Raw genomic sequence first — 18,157 nt, 5'->3', positions numbered from 1 at the left:
ACGTTTATTACAGGTGTTAAAAATAAACCTAATGTAATATTCAATATGGTTTTGTGTATTTGTGTTTTTTTTGTCTCTCCTTCGTTTGGTCTCTGTGTATATCTTTCGACTATAATTCATTAAATGGCATATCGTGGCCAAACACACAAGTGCAATTGATTTCATTTTTCATAACAATTAATATGCGAAAAAAATATGTCGCTCAATGCAAATAAATCATTCATTTATATTTCGGTATGAACCGAGACAGGAAATTAATAATCCAAAAATCGCATTTATGCACTTTAATTATTTACAACGCAAGAAAAACAGCAACAGCAACAGCAACAGCAACAGCAACAGCAATAACACACAACGCCAATGTGTTTTGCAATGTAAACAATGAAAACGAAGTTATTTAAGTCAATGAACAGCATAAAGTGTGATTCTCTGTGATTTGGAACTGAGCACAGGCATGCTGCACTGAAGAGTTGTGTAAGCGGTGGCTGGCTGGCTGGCTCACAAACGAAACAAAAAATGGAAAGGAAATCCAATCGCATTTCTGGCCGACGACGACGGCGACGACTCGCCAAGATCAGAAAAAGAACGGGGTCAAAATTAAATATGTGCACAGGCGAATAATATAATCATCGGGATATGCATATATTCATGCGGCGGCTTACGTACTACGACGACGAAGACGATGAAAAAGAAACAATTACACAATGGACTACACACAGTTTGCTTTTTGGTCAAGCCGTAAAAAAATGCACACGTACCGCTCAGATCGAACAAGTGATTCAAAGCGGTTCATAAAAACTATGAAGTAATGTGCACAATATAATAAATTGTGTGGTTTTTTTTCGTTCGTTCGTTGTTATGATTTTTAATAAATTCAGTCATAGTTTGATGGTTTTATACTTCGGCTCGCTCGCTCACAAAGGAAACTGTCTCTAAACCGAAACGAAAACCAGCCTACACACGGTCGCCTCATTCTGTACTTTTTTCTGCGCACTGCACGTTAGTAATGCTTTTCACATGGTTTACGTTTTATCGCTGATTTTCTACGATTTTTTGCCTTTATTACAGGCTTTTGATCATTCATTTATTACCAGGCTCGATTCAGAGAGCCCAAGTCCGATGGATTTATGTATACGATACAGTAGACGGTAATCATAATAATCGATGAGAAATACTAACACACTTTTATGCGATCGCAATTTATCATTCATATTTTTTGAGTGTGTGCGATGGCACAGTCAAAACGAAAGTCAGCTGCAGGCTTAACGAAACTCGTCATTTACATTCATAAATGTTCCATATTCTCTTCTCTCGGCTGTGTTCCATGTTGCATTTGATTGGCATGTGACTTCACATGATATGATATAACCCACTCGATGAGGAAGACACATACACACTAAATGAATCCGCTTTACAATATTTATTGCATATTTTACCTGTATCGACACAGGAACAATACCCGTACATTTAAGTGTTAATTAAACATGCATATTCATCACGAGCATATTGGAATATTTGAAAAGAGTGAGTAAGCGAGCGTGAGAGACTCTTTCAATTGGAGAGAGGGAAAAGGAGAGAGATAGACGGTTAAAATCAAATCAAGTGGAAAAAAACTCGCTTCGTTTCGAGTACGTAGCAAATAAGAGCACAGCATTGTAATAATATTGATAAGAAAGGGGAACACCAATTTCGGCAATTCTTCTTTCTTTCAATTTTATTACTTTTCAAATTACTTTTTCTCCAGCTACAGTGCGCCCCCGGAAATCTAAAGTAGCAGAAATCTTAATCTCTTGGAAAACTTAAGGGAATTTCGGCTCCCATTGACTACTCTGAAATCTTAAGTTTTTCTTAAGATTTGTGAGAGAATACTGTATTTCAAGTAAAATAAATTTATTTTTTTCCAATTATTCATTTTTTCGAACAATAACATAACTATATCGAAATGTACAGACAACATAAAATTGTTTTCACAAATATATACAATGTTAGAATTAATCAGCCAACCGATTTACAGCTATTTCTTTGCCTGAACAAACGATGCGATAACGCTTAAGATGGTTTACAGCGTGAATAAATCACAGTAGCCTTTGTTTTAACGTGTATGCACACGTAAATGACTCCGTTTGCTGTTGCTGGTTGACTTTACAGCTGTATTCTCAGTTTGTTATTTTAGCGAATTTTTAATCTAAACAAACAATGTGACGACGCTGAATCTAACCGTTCACAGGAATAAATAAAAGATTACCGAAATTTGTGGTGTTTTTCCTTCATTTTTTGATCATGTGAAACTATTTATTAGATTTCTTCTGTTGTTTGTAGCTTGAAAAAACTTGAATACAGTTTAATTGATAATAAATGTGGGTAAGTGATGTATATTTTCGATGTTTCCTTTGCATTTAGTGCATTATTATCGAAAAAAAAATTCTCTTAAGAAAAACTTAAGTAACCGAAAAACAAACTACTTAAGATTTCCGGAGGCGCACTGTATTACTTTACAGTGAAAAAGAGCGATTTCCCCTTCGAATTCTTCTCAAGTGCATCGTTTCAAATGTCCACTTTATCGACTAAATAGACGTAAGATTTGTATTGTTACTGATCAGTAGTTTTGGAATTATTAGAAACAAAAGCGTCACAACTTTGTGAGAGCCAATTCATCAGCCAATCAATGGTATTATCAATTCAGAATACGTATACGTGCTATATTATAGTGCTAAATGAACATTTGATAACACGAACGATTACTAATGTTGCAAATTGATTAGATAAGATTTGTTTCGACCGTTTCGTTCCGAACTTATCGCGAAGTGTATTTATTTAGTTAAAAATTCACGCGGATTCATTTGTTTTCGGTACTTTTTTCTCTCAGGGGATTTTTCAAACAGTTGATTCATACCCTTATCGCTGATTAAAGATTCATCACTTGGCTAGTATATAAAGTCGAATGAAAACGACTAGAAATCAGTTCAGAATTGTGAATTACCAAAGCTACAACTAAAAGAATCAAAATGAATTTCAAAGTATTCTTCTTTTTTGCCGTTGTTCTATTTCTTGGCATTACATTCAATGCTACACCAGCTGAAGGTAAGATTGTTTGAGAGAAGATTGGAGTAAGTTGGTTGAAATTTATATATTTGAAAAATAGCCGTGACTTGCGCCAGCCAAGGTGGACCAGCAGCATGCCGCCCATACTGTATTTTACAGGGACACAAGAGCGGATATTGTAACTCCAAAGGGAACTGTGCTTGCACAGACTGATTCGCAGCATACACGCTCGGTCTTTTATTCTCAACTTCGGCTAACAAACATTGATGAATTTTGAAAATTAATTCTAAATTTTAATGAAGTGGAAATAAATGCACACATGTTTGATTCGAGTAAATTGAAATTGGAGTTTTTCTTTTTTTATTAGAATTTTAGATTTTTACTGTTTTCCCATTGAAAAGAGAAATATAAGCATATCAAACCATGAAATGATTTGGTCGTTGACAATCAACCATTGAGCCACATTAATCTCTCATGGACCATCATTTGCGAACGTTTGATTCAAAACTATGCATCAACTGCTCATTAGCGACTTAAGATAAGACTCAACTGCGCGTCATTAATCCATACAAAGACTTTGCTGCAATACAAAGGCTTGAAACTATCTGTTCACTCCAAAGACTTGGCTTAATGAATTCATTCACGTGCATATAAACGATCCGTATTCTTTCTCTCCGCTGTGTACCATGTTGGATTGTCATGTGACGTCACATGATATGATGTAACCCGTTCGAGGAAGACACACACATACGCTAAAAATAGCCGCATTACACCATTTATGATACAATTTACCGGTACAGCCCAGGAACAAAACCCAAAGAAATGTACATTTTAGTGCAAATTACATGTGTAGAATATGCATAGCGCGCGCATAATTGAAATATGAAAAAATAATGGCAATAGCGGCCTAGAGAGTGAAAACAAATTAAACTTTTCCAATTAGACTAAACAACAAAATAAATCCAATAAAAATGAATCGATTCGATCAAAAAGCGCGGCTAACAACAATGCTATTTCTCGCCATGCATTGAGTGCAAGCTTGTTACACACATCACAAGCCATTGGATTTTGTATTGCATTACGCTATGTTTCGATTAACTGGTGCGCATTATTCGCTTTGTTGTCTAGTACCGTCTCTCTTTTTTTTCGTTGATTTCGATGCTGGTTTTTTGTGTGTTATTTTGCACAACATCTTCTGTTATCGACTCGCCATATTTATATATATATTTCGGTTGCACGGTTCGATGTGCATGGAAATTGTGTGCAGGTTGACTATATTTCACTGTTACATTTTACTTTTGTTCATACGTATCTTGTAACACAATAATTAAAAAAAAATGTATGCTACAAGTCTTCATTGATTTTGTTCATTTAGTTGTGCTTCAGTTTTATTTTTGTGTGTGCTTCGCCATATGCTCTTTTTTTGTTTATGTAATCGGAAAGATTTCTCGGTCTACATGTGTGAAATTCTTGTGAAATTGCCGTTGATTTTGTGTGTGTGTATGCAATTTCCAATTTATTCTTCTGCTTGCATTTTACGCGCTTGCGATCCCAACTGATATCAATTTGCGTCGTTTCGTCTAAATTTGGCGCATTTGAATTGCCGCTGCGTATCTACTATTGCCGACTCTTGTTGCTGGGAAACGGTTCGATTAATTTAATGAAGCAAATCATTTTGCCGAGAGAATGAGAGCAAAAGAAAGAGTGAGTGAATGAGAAAGAGAAAAAGAAGAAAAAAAATGCAGTTGCGCGTGCGCGTTCCCCTTTCGTTTTTCAATAGCATAAATTCAGCCTAAAAGAAATGTACGAAAATGCATTCGTTTCCGTATTTTATTCAGTGTTTTTTTTTTCATATTCATTTACTCTCGCTATTTGCCTTTATTTGAATATAACTGTTTATGGTCTGGCTTTGGCTTTTGTGCGCGAAATATGTTTCGTTTTTTTTTCTTTCTTGCTAATTTAAGTAGTTTTTGATTTCTGTTGGTATCGAGTCTATCAACTGGAAATGGCGAATACTTCGTTACGAATATGCTACACTGCACCTGTGCACTGCACTCTAAATTGATTCTTGTACACCTTTTGTAAAACTATTCATGCCATATCATTTACACCATAAATAATGCCATAGAAAACTGAATTTGAATCGAAAATGCGAGCTTATCGCACAGAGATTCCACCGAGTCTCGGAACAATGGGAGAAAAGTGAAAAAAAATTTGCGAGTGATAAATCAAAGGCTGTCACCTCAACTATGGTTTGTTGAAGTAGTGAAATAAATATGCACTTCATTATTATCATTATTACGGGCGGCGGTGCAATTCAATAAACAAAGTCAAAGAGCCCTTCTCTCTTCATCTCTATCTGCATCTCTTTCTCCAGAAGTTCCCGTTTTTGACGTTCATTCACAAGGCAATGATTTAAACCATATTTTGATGGTTTTACCAACCCAAGCCATATACAAGAAATTATAATTCAAGCCATCGTTAAAGTCGAATACATCATCAGCTTGTATAATCCAGCCAATTCATAATACGCCATACCCACTTGCTCATTGTCTATCATATTTTGCTGTCTTAACAACCCGTACGTATCTGGTGCTTCTAATCTTTTCCACGCGCGAATGCATCAAGTGGCGACGGAACAAAAACCACAAGCAACAAATGTCTGTGTACCACGTGGAAATATGTACATTTCTAGTGGTTGAACAAATTGCAATGGCTCTTTACTACTCGTCTTCATCGTCGCGATCAAATCCATGTGATTACTTAATTTGCATTAAATTATGCAAACACTTTTGTTCAAATAAAACGCCAAATGGAATATGTGGCTCGAAGAAGAGAAGCAAATGTGTGTCTGTTCGCCGCAAAAACACATCGGAATTTTTTTTTTTTTTGATGTGAACAACTGTCGTCGCTGTGAATTGATTCGACTGTCTTAGATATGAATTGTGTTTCGATCTTTAATGAAGAATCGAAGCATAGCCCATTAAGATTCAGTGTGTGTAAATTAGCGTCATTTACAATGTCTATTGTTGGTTGGTTGGTCGGTCGTTCTCTATACGTTTCTCCTTGTACTCGAATAATGATGAATAGTCTTCCGACATTTGTCATAGCCTCACTGCCACAGCTGAATGCTATTGACTGAAGTCAAATCGTTAATCACGAGTGGAAACAACGTGAACGTCATCAAAGAACTCGCGTGCTACAGCTTAACCAGCCGAACAAATTCACTTTTTTACCTCAAGGATTCAATTAGCTTTCGCATTAAAAACGGTTTTTTTCGGGTGCTACAATATAGTAAATCGAATTATTTAATACGCTAAAACACTAAATCGCTTAAATGGGCGAAAAGGCGTCAGACAAATTTTTAGAAATATTTGGGAAAAAAATCTGGAAAATTGGCCAATTGTCTTCGATCGATTCGACAATTGATTGGCGCTTTGAAAGAAAACAAAAATCAACCGATTATTTCTGACTGAATAATTCAATTCTACTGTGGAATGAAAAATTGCGCACTTTACCCTGAATTTAGCTTAGAGCACACCGATTCAAAACAATAGCAGTGACAACCAATTTTTTCTCTTTTTTTTTGGCTGACACCAAAAAAACAAACGATCGAGCATATAATTTATAATTAGATTGAGTCACACAACACAATTGTATTGGCGTCGTGCGGCCGTCGTCTGATTTCATCTATCGCGAAAGAAATAATCGCTTTTATTGCGATCCTTATGTATTGAGACAGTGCGGGTTTTTTGTTTTGGCTGGGGACATGGAGAAACAATTGAATTAAATTGCTCGCCATCAATCCAGTGTGATTCGACGGTCGATCGGTTGGTCGATTCGTCTCAAGCGATGATGGCAACGATCGAATGTGATTCGATCGTGCACTGCGCTCGCACACCCAGAGCACATATTAACACCAATATTAAACCTTGAAATAGATTTCAATTTAATTCTTCTTTTCATTTTGGCCGGTTTTGTTTTTGTCTTCATTCTGCGATCGTAATGTTTGTTTACGTTGAACATGTGTCGCTTCGACATTTATACACGAAATCAATCTGTATTTTGCACCGCGCCGAAGACATAAAACACACGTTAATAAAAAGCAGAAAAACGATCAAAAAATCAATTTGGATTTAAATTGACGTTTATCGGATTGGTAAAAACGTCGCCAACCATACGCAAGAGTCCACAATAACCGAGCAACACCAATTTTTTTTTTGTCAACACGACTTCGAGTTTATGCCAAACAATTAACGGTAATGCTGCAGTTTTCAGTGAGTTTTTGATTGTCTCCAGCCTGTCTTTGGCGTTTTTGTGTGTTCGCGTTTCTTCTCTCGCTGCTCGCGATGTTACCGATTGTTTTTCGATCGCATTCAGTCGAATGGAATGTCGAAGAGAACGCAATGCGCAGCAAAAAGTAAACAGACAACGACTACAACGACGACGACGCAAGAGAAGAAAAAAATGCTATTCAATAAAATGTACAAGGAGTAAAATATAGATTGCTTTATTATGAGTAACGAACACATCGTTTACAGCGGATAATTTGCATTGATAGTTTATTTCATTGCGCAATGGAGCAATCAGTTCAAGCATACACGCGTGTATGCAGTGTACAACGAGCGCTGAGTGAAGGGTATTCTCTCTTTGTGAATGCAAAAAAAACATGTATGGATTTATACCGTTTTTCGTTGGTTTTGTTTGTTTGGTTTTTTTGTTTTCAATTTAACTCTACGATATTAATCTTCGATGTGAATCGTTTGTTTGTTTTTTTTTTTTCAAATTGGCTGAAATTGAGAGCCAACATGAAATTGAAACGCATTTTTGTTTTATTCCGCCAATTTCAAATTCTAGAATTATATCATCAGCTGTTATAAATTATACCAGCAAACACATGTTATAGCACATGTGACATAACTAACAGCAGTCAGAACTGTCAAAGCGAAAGAAGAAGAAGAAGAAGAAGAAGAAGTGGTAAGAGGTTACAAAAGCACGAGTACCGACTGAAACATTCTGATTGCATTTCGACTCAATTAAGTGGATTTTTCAAGAAAATGTTCCGTACAATCATAACACAATTTAGAAAGCCGTTGTCGTCATTCACATCGGATTTTTGCACCAAAGCACCCTTTCGTCGTCGAGGTAATTTCAATAATTTCTGTTACATTGAACAAAACAAAAGTGTGTTTCATGTGATTACGAACGTTTGATTTGTGTGTTTTACTTTTATCGTTTCAAATATAAATGATCCTGTCTAGTTTCCATTGTTTTTCAAATTCAATGTTCACACATTTATTTAGACAAAAGGCTTTTTTTTTATGGTTATTCAATTCGTTTTGAAACACAATCTCAATCGTATTGCATATTTATCGATTGGATAGTTTTGGTCACCCTGATTTTGAGGTTATGTATCAAATTCGTAATGAACGAGCAAAAAACTTTCATTTATCCACAGAAATCAACGATGTTAAAATTGTCGGAACATTGGTGAACGATTCTTATGTACTTAAATCGGGTACCAAAGCACTAACAGTTAAAACAAAGGAATCACCAATGAGATAGTGAGTATCTTTCTTCTTGAATTGATTCGATTCGTTGAAAAAAAATTGTCTCAAACTCCTCTTCAAAAGTACAATTCTTCACCAATTAATGGATTTCTGCCTGTTTCTTTCAGTTCAAATCACAATATTCACATCAACACCAATGCAGAGTTTTCAGTCGGTCAACGCATTTATGTCATTGGCAAATTGAGATCGACCAATTTAGACACAGCCGATGGTAAACGATTGACCGTGTCAGTTGTTAAAGCACTTCAATTATACGTGCTAGAAAACGAAAGTGGATCAGCCCATTCAGCGATTGAAGGCGATAAAAACAATGTGGAAATTCTTGCAAATATTGGATCTGATGTTGTGGTCAAAGACAACCATGCTATATTCACCGTTGTGACCAATTTCACTAAAACGTAATTATCACTCTTTTAAGTAGTTTTTTGTGTGTCAAAATCAATCTTAATACCATTCGATTGTGTTATATCTTAATCAAAAAAGTCGACTCTAAATAAATTCCTTTCATTTCTCAATAGAGCTGAAGACGGTGAAGAATCATCTGGAGCGCATTACCATCGAGTGTTTGCGTATGACGATCTTCTGGGATACGTGAAGGCAAATTTGAAGAAAGGAGATCGAATCCTGTTGAACGGTCGCATCGGCCACATGACAAACACCCAACCAGATGGCAAGAAATTTTATTCCGGTTTTATTGTTGCTGAAAATATTTTCAGAGTTGCACGACGAACAAAAGATGACGCTGAATCAAATGAAAGTGCCAAAGTGGAGGCAGAAAATTAAGCGGTAATCGATAAAAGAAATCCAAAATGTTTTAAAATAAAATAGAGACGAAATAAAGCAAAAAAAGAGAAGAGAAAAACAGACAGAAAAACTAGATTGGGTTTAATCAAATGTAAGCGAAAACGATGTTCTTATTTCATCTGAATGGTTTGATGTTCATCGAAATTGACGTCTGTGTGTAATGTATGGTTTGGTATTGAGAACGAGCTTCATTACTTTCAACGACGTTCACGACAAAATTGGCAAAGAAAGACACACAAACACATACATACGCGCGCGGCGCTTGGCTTTTGCGCAATTGAAATCGATTTTATTTTGCAAAATGCAAATTATTTCGATTATTCCGCCATTTTTCCGACTGTAAAGCCAGAAGAAAAACGATTGCCGTTTGTGTCTGTGCTGGTTGTGGTGTGCGCACTGCACGAATGCCACGTAATCGTGAGAGATCTGGAAAATCGCTGTTGCATCGAGCATCAACGGTTGTTATTAACCACAGTTGTTGCTGATCTTCTTGTTGTTGTTGCCGAGTCGTTAATATCAGTTTTATTTTTTGCTTGTTTTCACTATTTTTATATTTTTTTTTGCGAGGCATACGATTACATCATATTATCACACTGCTTGGTTGGGTTGCTCGTCGTTTCCGTCAGTCAGCCGAAATGCAATTTGATGCAATCCACATCACCAAAACATCACCAAGCGCCGTGACTTTTCCAAACGAATTAACCACTCTTCGCTCTTACTCTTTCCTAATCTCTTCTTTTTCCCTGCGTCACTCTCTCTCTCTCTCTCTCTCTCACGCTCTTTCTCACACACACTCGAAGACAGTCGACTGGAATGTAAAACAAGAGCGCGGCAGCTAAACGAGTACAAACACTTTTTTAATTGCAATCATCGAAATGGTTTTGCTCTTGGCAACTTCTTTTTATGAAGCAGATGAAAAACAATCCGGTGCACGAGAAGCAATCAATGCAAACCAGAGTATAACAATTTTTAGTGTTACTTCTTATTGTCGCTCTATGGCTTGAGCTTTAAAAACAAAACAAATGACTTGTGACTTTTTGCACTGAAGGAGACAGCTGAAAAAAACAACAACAACAACAAACGACGAAATATAAATGGTTTTTATGTTTTCGTTGCTCCAAACAGAGATATAAAAATCATGTCGCATGAACATACATATTGTGCAATAGTTGGCTATGCACACAAAAATAAACACAAATAACCGAGCAAGTGAGAGAGAGAGAGAGAGAGAGAGAGAGAAGAATAATAGATGAAACAAAAGCAACAGCGACGTGAACATCAACATCGTTGAGTGTTGTGCCCCAGTCTATCTATTGTTGTGTTCGTCTGCATAACGGAATCATAGATAAATGGATCATGGTTTGCACGAAAATAAAACAAAGTCAGCAGACTCACTGCGATGTGCGCTGTACAAACACACCGAAGAGAAGCAATCGCGCGTTACAGAACAAACTGTAATGGAATCGCGAGCTAAAGCATAATCAGCCCCATAATAATATTTCAATGTGCTCTCTAGCTCGCGTTAGCGAAGACAGCAACATACACAACCTTTGGAGTGGTAATCTCTTTTTTTCGGTCGACCTCTGATTTATCGTTTGTTTGCATTGAGCGCGTATTTTATACAGTAGCGCTGGATATTTAGAGCGAGAGGAAAAACAACAGGCTGTGCAACATAGTATGATCTTCTTATTGTTTTTGTTGCTGTTGTGGCCACTGCGCGATTTGCCATTTCATGTGTGTGTGTGTGTTGACTTTTATTGCGGCAACAAATGTACAAATGCTCATTTTTCGCCAATGCTGGCGATTGTGGCATAATTACAAGCAAGGCGCGTGTATTTTTGATTTGGAATTGAAAGAGTCATTCATGGAACATTAAATGCTATTTTTTATTGCCGAACATTTTCATCCGGCAAATTCAATTTGGAAGCGCCAATTCCGAATATATTCACAATGCACAGGCACACACCACTAATTGCTTGTCTAATTATGTGAGGTTGTGCGGATGATATTTGAGTAGTTTGGAACGCAAATGTAATACAGAAAAGTTGCGTGGAAAAATTTCAAATGAAAAGAGCTAGCTAGAGTTTACTATATGGCTATCCCATTTCCGCTCATTGATCATCGACATTTTTCCGCGCAACTTTTCTGTATTATATTTTCGATTCAAACTACTCATTTGATCACTTTGGCCACAAGATATATATATGTCCATTATATCGGTAAGTGGAACGATTAGATCTGCGTCAAAGTCAGAAATCGATCCTTTTCTTGAAGAATTCTCTTGCAGTATAATGATCCAACAAATGTTATCTAAGTAGAACGTTATCCATTCAAAAGCTGAAATGGTTGTGTCTAGTCCATGTCTGTAGACAAAAGTGTCCTCTTCTCACATTATAAGGTATGTAACTTCTGCACTTGTTACTCTTCTTCTTTTTTAGTTGCAATAATTTGGTTTTTGGTGACATCCGACCCTTATAAAATTGTATTATATTGTACTCCCCAATCATACTCATTGATGTTGATGATATGGATTGTTCGAAATCACTAACCTACCCGATGATGGTGTAGTCTAAGCTTATGTGTCTTTCAATTACATTGAATTAGTTCTATGAACTTTAAGTTCAACGTCTATTCGGTTTGTTCAACAACACATCTACTATTATGGCATCTCATTCCATGAATCATCCAATTCTGTATTCAGTGAACTAAATTTTAAGCGCCACCTCACAATATGGACACAATGTTGCTTATCTAATTTATGTCTGCAATATATCTTGTGATGATACTCGATCAATTGCTCCAAATCTATAATTCATAGTTATATTAGATATTTTGCGTTTAAAAAAAGCAATTTGTATCTATTTAACGAGCTAATAAGAGAGGAGACCCACTAGAGAGGAGAAAAACAACCACACGCAAAGTTGGTGAAACAGCGAAATACAAAGTAAATATCATCGGTTGTTTTTTGTGCAATCAGTTACATTGAAAAGCGACAGTTGACAATTTCACAATTTTTTCGAAGAATAAAAGCAGATCAAAGCACTGGGGCTGGTTATGCAATGAATTAATTTGTTTGAATTACGCATGTGTATTGTTGTAGTGTGTGCAAGTCAGCAGGACAATCACCATTCGATTCGTATCTAATTCGTAATGTCGAGTGTGCGAACGAGCTAGCGAGCTAGTGAGTGAGTGAGTGAAGCAATGCACACCGTGAAATATATCGATATATGCAACGGAAATCGAACATACCGTGTACAGTGCAGACGGATTACAATTCCATTATTTATCGTTTGCTCGCTACTTATAACCAATAACTAGGAAAAATCAGGAAACAAATGATACACTCAATTAAAATTATGCACTTTACACACCGTCGAACCATACACGAAACTGAAGAGAGAAACCAAAAAAACGAACACGAAATTGAAAAACCAACCAAACATCGATCGTAAAGCTCGGCTGCACATTACCAATCAATGTATGTAGGTAAGTGTCTCCGATGGATGAAAACAGAAAAACAAAATAGTCGTTAGCAGCAGCAAAAAAAAAATTTATTAGTTCTGCCGAGAGTTTTGATGAATGATCGGAATAAGCAATTCATTCAGTCACTCGAATCGGAATTGGTGCCATATAGTTGGGCTTTTGAGTGTATTTATGAGCCAGGCGGTTGCCCATTGCAATATTTTTTGCAATGAATGCACAGGCGAAAGTGATTCGCCGCATCTCGCTGAGCTTGGCTGGGCTCACATCGATAAGTCGGTCGGTTGGTCGGTCGATCGAACGAAATGCCTAGATTATATTTGGTTTTTATTTGGGATTGCGTTGAGATTTTAAGACCTCGAAGCAATCAAATCAAGACGCCCAATTTACCGTTGTAATCATTTCATGTGTGTGCACTGTGCATGTGCACCCATGAGGCTTGTTATCACACACATCTCTCTGCCGCATACTTATTCCATCATAATAATCATGTCAGCTGAGCGAGTGAATGTATTATCAAATATCGGCCGATGCTTTTCGAGGACTGTTGCTCTCTTGCTCTCAACCAGAAGAAAAGAAACGCATATAATTGGATCACAGTGAAAATGAAAAACCAGCATTGAACAATAAACCACTTTCGGTTTCATTTCGAAGCGCACTCACATACACACACAAGCACAAGCACATGTGTGATCACTCCGTTTACGATGTCCGCGCTCACGCTCACGCGCAAGCACATCGCAATGAAAGAAGAAGAAGAAGAAGAAGTAAAAAAAACGACCATAGATTGCATTAACATATAATAATGAAGAGAGACGGCGTTGCTACCGCGCTCAGCGGCTCTCTGCCACTGTGATTGCATTGTGTGCGCGCGCTCGTGTATTTTGGCTCGCGCGTATAGAAGGGGAAAGCCGACATTGGTATATAAAGTTGGTGTGGAACCGTTTTCAAATTAGTACCGATTTTTGGTCGCTCGTTTGTTTTTCTAATTAAACAATAACAACAACAAAAAATCTAGTGAAAAATCGAAAATGCGATTGGTGAGGCATCGTTGTTACATATAATTTATTTGTTTGGATCAATATTCTGGCCAATTCGTGGATTATATTTTTCAAATTTTTTCGTTGCTAAGTTGAACACAATTTTTCCGATATATTTTTGGTGTGCTGTGCCATGGATTTTCCACTGTGAACCGAATCGAAAATGAAAAATACAGAAAATAGAGAAGAAAAAAACAACCAACTCACAAAACGGTGTATCTATCAGTGAATTTATGTTCTTTTTTTTTTTTGAAAAATGCGGATACGAAAAATTGAGTTTTTTTTTCCTTCGCATTTCTTTCTCTTCATCGTTTTGAACTTATGGATATGTTGTGCACTTTATGCAATTTGTTTGCATGCATGGTGAAATGGTTTCGTTTTTTTTTTGTATTTGCTTAACAATTTTCTTTTTGTTTCGCGCTTTCTCGTTGATTGAACATACAACACATAACAATGTGGAAGTTATGTGTGGAACAGCCATCGGAAAAAAAAAACAGTAAAACATCGAGAAATTATTTATTTTTTTTCGACTTCTTCTTCTTCTTCGGCCTGCTTGCTGATGGAATGCCGCGTTAATCGAATCAAATCGGAAAACAATATATTTCCACATGATTTATTTTCTATCGGTGTGTTCAGTAACATGCGCTGCCGTCGATCATTTCTATGTTCATTTAATAAAACGTGTTATTTTCATTAACATCGATCGCAAAACGTTTGAAACTACGAAAAATGCAGCTCGTTAATTAAGAGCATTTAATGACCGCGGATAAAATTTGCATGTGTTTGATTATAGGCGCTGATTTTCGAATTATATAATGAAATAATTGTGTGCGACAAAAATTTGGAATATTTCTACGAATTCGTTGTGTGATGTGCGATGAAGATTTTAATAAGGAAGAAGGAAGTTTTTCTTCTCGTTTATTTTCCATGGGATTTCCATTTATCATTCGAGCTAATTTTTCAACAAAATTTTCCAAATTTAGTTGGTTATCCCCTGTTGCTTGGCTGTGTTAGTGGCGTTGACATCAGCAGAAGCGGAAACGAAGCCAGCTGCTGCTGTAGCCGCCAATAATGAGGCAGAGAAGAAGCACGATGCAAATGCTGACGCCGCCGATAATGGTGAAACGGCCAAGAATAAACGCGGTTTGCATGCATCGCTAGGAGATTTCGCATCTTTTGGTGGACACGAAAGCTACGCTCATGCCGATTTCGGTCATGGTGGTCACGATTTCGGTGGTCATTATGACTTCGGACACGGGCACGGACACGGTGGTTTCGGTGGATTTGAAGGACACGATTTCGGTGCCAGTCATCATCACGAACACGTCAAACATATTACCATTGAAAAGAAATATCCAGTTCCATACACTATCACCAAACACGTTCCGGTCACAATCGAGAAGAAAGTCCCATATGAAGTCAAAGTACCCATCCCACAACCGTATATCGTCGAAAAGGTAAGTGAAAAGAATTCTCTACTTTTCTTCGCATAAAAAATTTTGCAATTCCATTAATCGGCGCATTTATTTCTATTTGCCAAATCATTTATTAAATTGAAACAATGACTGCATCATTTATTACATGTGTAGAGGTTATATAAAAATCGTTTGTATTCTTGCAGAAAGTGCCGTACATTGTGAAAGAGTACCAGAAATACCCAGTCCATGTTCCACAACCGTATGAGGTAAATTGATATTATGTCATCGTATCGGTTTCCATTCGAAATCACCATTTTTTTTCTCCCATGAGTAACATACCCCGATCGCAATTGAAGAGCCATTGAAATATTTATTTATCGCCAATTTTTCACAGGTCATCAAGAAGGTGCCAGTTCATGTTAAGGTACGTTTCAAGTTAATCACCGATCAATTGATGATATTTAAACGATCATTTTCAATAAAATTGCATTTTAAACGGTTTTTGACGCGATTGAACAACAGTGATGAAATTCGAACTGATCGTAAATCTTAAGCTGAGCCTAAAACATTTTGCCTATATATTGTGATTGTTTCATTTCAGGTGCCAGTCGATAAGCCTTATCCAGTGAAAGTGCATGTGCCTCAACCATATACTGTTGAAAAGAAGGTTCCTGTCCACATTCATGTTCCAATTCCAACCCCAGTCGTTCACGAAACCGTAAGTTTCGCTTTATCCGTTTAAAAAAATCTCTAAATCGATGTCATGGAACTTTGTAAAATAAAGCGTAAATCATGAATTTGATGGTCAAAGATAAGAAGGTTCAAGTGGCTAAAAATAAATGTGATTATTTTTACAGAGAATCCCAGTAAAAGTTCCAGTCCACTATGACGTCCCACGACCATATGAAGTTATCAAGAAGGTATGAAACAGTTTTTTCTATTTTTTTTTTCATTTGAATCAACAGATTCTCCTAAATTTTCAACAAAAATGTGAAGAAAAAAAACATTAAAATAATGTTATTGTTTACATCTTTTCAGGTTCCATACACAGTTAAAGTGAGTAGTACAACATACTAAATGGACGAACATATGTTTGACGAAAATGTGAGAATAATTTTTAAAAAACCACCAATATTGATACTGTTTGTTATTTCTTTCAGGTGCCAGTCGACAAACCTTACCCAGGTATTTTTCAATTCATTCAAAAAAATTCATTCATTTTCAATTCATCCATTCATAGGTATTCGAAACTATTATGCTGTTATACTGTCATATGAAAAATGACAACAGTTTTGCATTTCCATTCATGGAGATTAGTTAAATCGCTCGTATTCAATTCATTAACTAATCCTTGACTTTATTTTGGAACACGTTCCACATATACATTGTTAAAAAATGTACAAAAACGTAATCTATTGAGTTTTATGGCTCGAAATGTTGAAAATCCTCCAATCAAGAACACTATTTCTATTTGCTCCTCTAACAATCTATCACTTTTCCTTTCATTTTACTTTAATTTCGATATGAAAAAAATCATCTTCATTTCCGTTGAATTTCTGACTCATGTGTGAGTCAAAGTAAAGTTTGACACTATTTCATAACATTTAAATTTTACAAAATCTTCTCAAAGTTCCCGTTCCAAAGCCATACGAGGTAATTCACGAGAAACCATATCCAGTTTACGTTGAAAAGAGGGTAAGATTGCATTTGACTCTGCCATAATTTGTGTGTTGGTGATGCAAAATTCACTTTCGATTATAATTATAACCGATCATCTTGCTGTCTCTCCGTAGGTCCCAGTCGAAGTGCCCGTCTCTGTTCCAAAACCATTCCCAGTTAAAGTGGACAAGCCTTACCCAGGTATTTTTGATCTGAGCTCATATAAGAAAATTGATCCATTTTCAATTCATTTACTAATTCTTGACGTTATTTCTGGCCAAATCTAGTGCATGTGCCTGTGCCAGTTCCAAAACCATATGAAGTGATCAAGAAAGTCCCATACACTGTAAGTATTCTATTAATTTATTAGTTAAGTCTAATTTCATACGGACGGAATTTCACTGATAAACATTTCCAAAATCGACCATCAGGTGGAAAAGCCAGTCCCATACGAAGTTAAGGTGCCAATTGATAAGCCATTCCCAGGTATTTATTTTAATTCGAATTCATTCCCGAATATTTGAAGCATAATAACTGTCTTACGAAGAAAAAATGGCAGCAAATGTTGCATTCTTCATCAAATGTCATTGTGAAATCGCTCGTATTCAATTGTTATATGTTTCCATTCGCTCAGTATACAAAGAGGTGAAGTTCCCGGTTGTCAAAGAGGTTCCCACCCCAATCAAGGAAGTTGTTCCATTCCACATCAGTGCACCACATCATCACGTCGAGGAACATCATGGTCATCACGTCGAGGAACATCATGGTCATCACTTCGAAGACCATGGTCATCACTTCGAAGAACATGGTCATCACGGATATTAGAAATTTATCGTAACGCGCATGCGTAATGAGATTGGAATATGGCGCAAAATGTAGTAGTGCTAGCAAACTGTGTCCGAATAACACTCAACAACAACAACAACTAAACTAAAACAAAAACATTAGCAACAACATAACATCATCATTATTAAATTTACTTTCTTCTGTATATTTTTTTTTTAGAAAAAGAAAAAAAATATCGATAGCTAATTTATTTTGCCTGTAAATACTTTTTTGTTAATGTGAGGTAACAAAAATGGTAGCCAGTTCATCAAAAAGATATTGAAATCGAGGGATTAGTAAATCAACTTCATGAAAATCT

The 18,157-nt window shown here is 36.4% G+C and overlaps 2 protein-coding genes and 1 long non-coding RNA gene across 3 annotated transcripts; all 3 read left to right on the top strand.

Moving 5' to 3' along the window:
- Positions 1 to 2,330: 2,330 nt before the first annotated feature.
- LOC129566865 (uncharacterized) lies at positions 2,331 to 3,379 on the top strand. The gene is made up of 2 exons (XR_008687795.1): positions 2,331 to 3,081; positions 3,143 to 3,379. It is a non-coding gene; the product is annotated as an uncharacterized LOC129566865 (long non-coding RNA).
- A 4,594-nt stretch (positions 3,380 to 7,973) lies between these two features.
- Positions 7,974 to 9,486, top strand: LOC129566786 (uncharacterized). The gene is made up of 4 exons (XM_055443013.1): positions 7,974 to 8,187; positions 8,501 to 8,606; positions 8,720 to 9,010; positions 9,131 to 9,486. The coding sequence occupies exons 1-4, from the start codon at positions 8,100 to 8,102 to the stop codon at positions 9,393 to 9,395; spliced, it is 750 nt and encodes a 249-aa protein (XP_055298988.1). The 5' UTR covers positions 7,974 to 8,099; the 3' UTR covers positions 9,396 to 9,486.
- Positions 9,487 to 13,837: 4,351 nt separating this feature from the next.
- LOC129566785 (anti-sigma-I factor RsgI2) lies at positions 13,838 to 18,015 on the top strand. Its single transcript, XM_055443011.1, has 13 exons — positions 13,838 to 13,936; positions 14,920 to 15,393; positions 15,558 to 15,620; positions 15,749 to 15,778; positions 15,956 to 16,072; positions 16,212 to 16,274; positions 16,393 to 16,410; positions 16,515 to 16,539; positions 16,985 to 17,049; positions 17,148 to 17,214; positions 17,301 to 17,359; positions 17,445 to 17,499; positions 17,648 to 18,015. The coding sequence occupies exons 1-13, from the start codon at positions 13,928 to 13,930 to the stop codon at positions 17,836 to 17,838; spliced, it is 1,236 nt and encodes a 411-aa protein (XP_055298986.1). The 5' UTR covers positions 13,838 to 13,927; the 3' UTR covers positions 17,839 to 18,015.
- The last annotated feature ends 142 nt before the right edge of the window (positions 18,016 to 18,157 follow it).

The sequence above is a fragment of the Sitodiplosis mosellana genome, unplaced genomic scaffold, assembly GCF_009176505.1.
Source record: "Sitodiplosis mosellana isolate CC-2019 unplaced genomic scaffold, AAFC_SMos_1.0 Smas_scaffold_5, whole genome shotgun sequence".
Taxonomy (NCBI): domain Eukaryota; kingdom Metazoa; phylum Arthropoda; class Insecta; order Diptera; family Cecidomyiidae; genus Sitodiplosis; species Sitodiplosis mosellana.
Note: the sequence above shows the minus strand (reverse complement) of the source record. Positions and strands in the feature narration are given on the sequence as shown.

Bases quoted from the DNA above. Each gene is read 5' to 3' on its own strand.
- LOC129566786 (XM_055443013.1), top strand. From the start codon at position 8,100: ATGTTCCGTACAATCATAACACAATTTAGAAAGCCGTTGTCGTCATTC. The intron at 8,607-8,719 runs GTGAGTATCTTT...TGTTTCTTTCAG, and splicing joins AAGGAATCACCAATGAGATA to TTCAAATCACAATATTCACA. The intron at 9,011-9,130 runs GTAATTATCACT...ATTTCTCAATAG, and splicing joins GTGACCAATTTCACTAAAAC to AGCTGAAGACGGTGAAGAAT.
- LOC129566785 (XM_055443011.1), top strand. The intron at 17,215-17,300 runs GTATTTTTGATC...GGCCAAATCTAG, and splicing joins AGTGGACAAGCCTTACCCAG to TGCATGTGCCTGTGCCAGTT. The intron at 17,360-17,444 runs GTAAGTATTCTA...ATCGACCATCAG, and splicing joins TCAAGAAAGTCCCATACACT to GTGGAAAAGCCAGTCCCATA.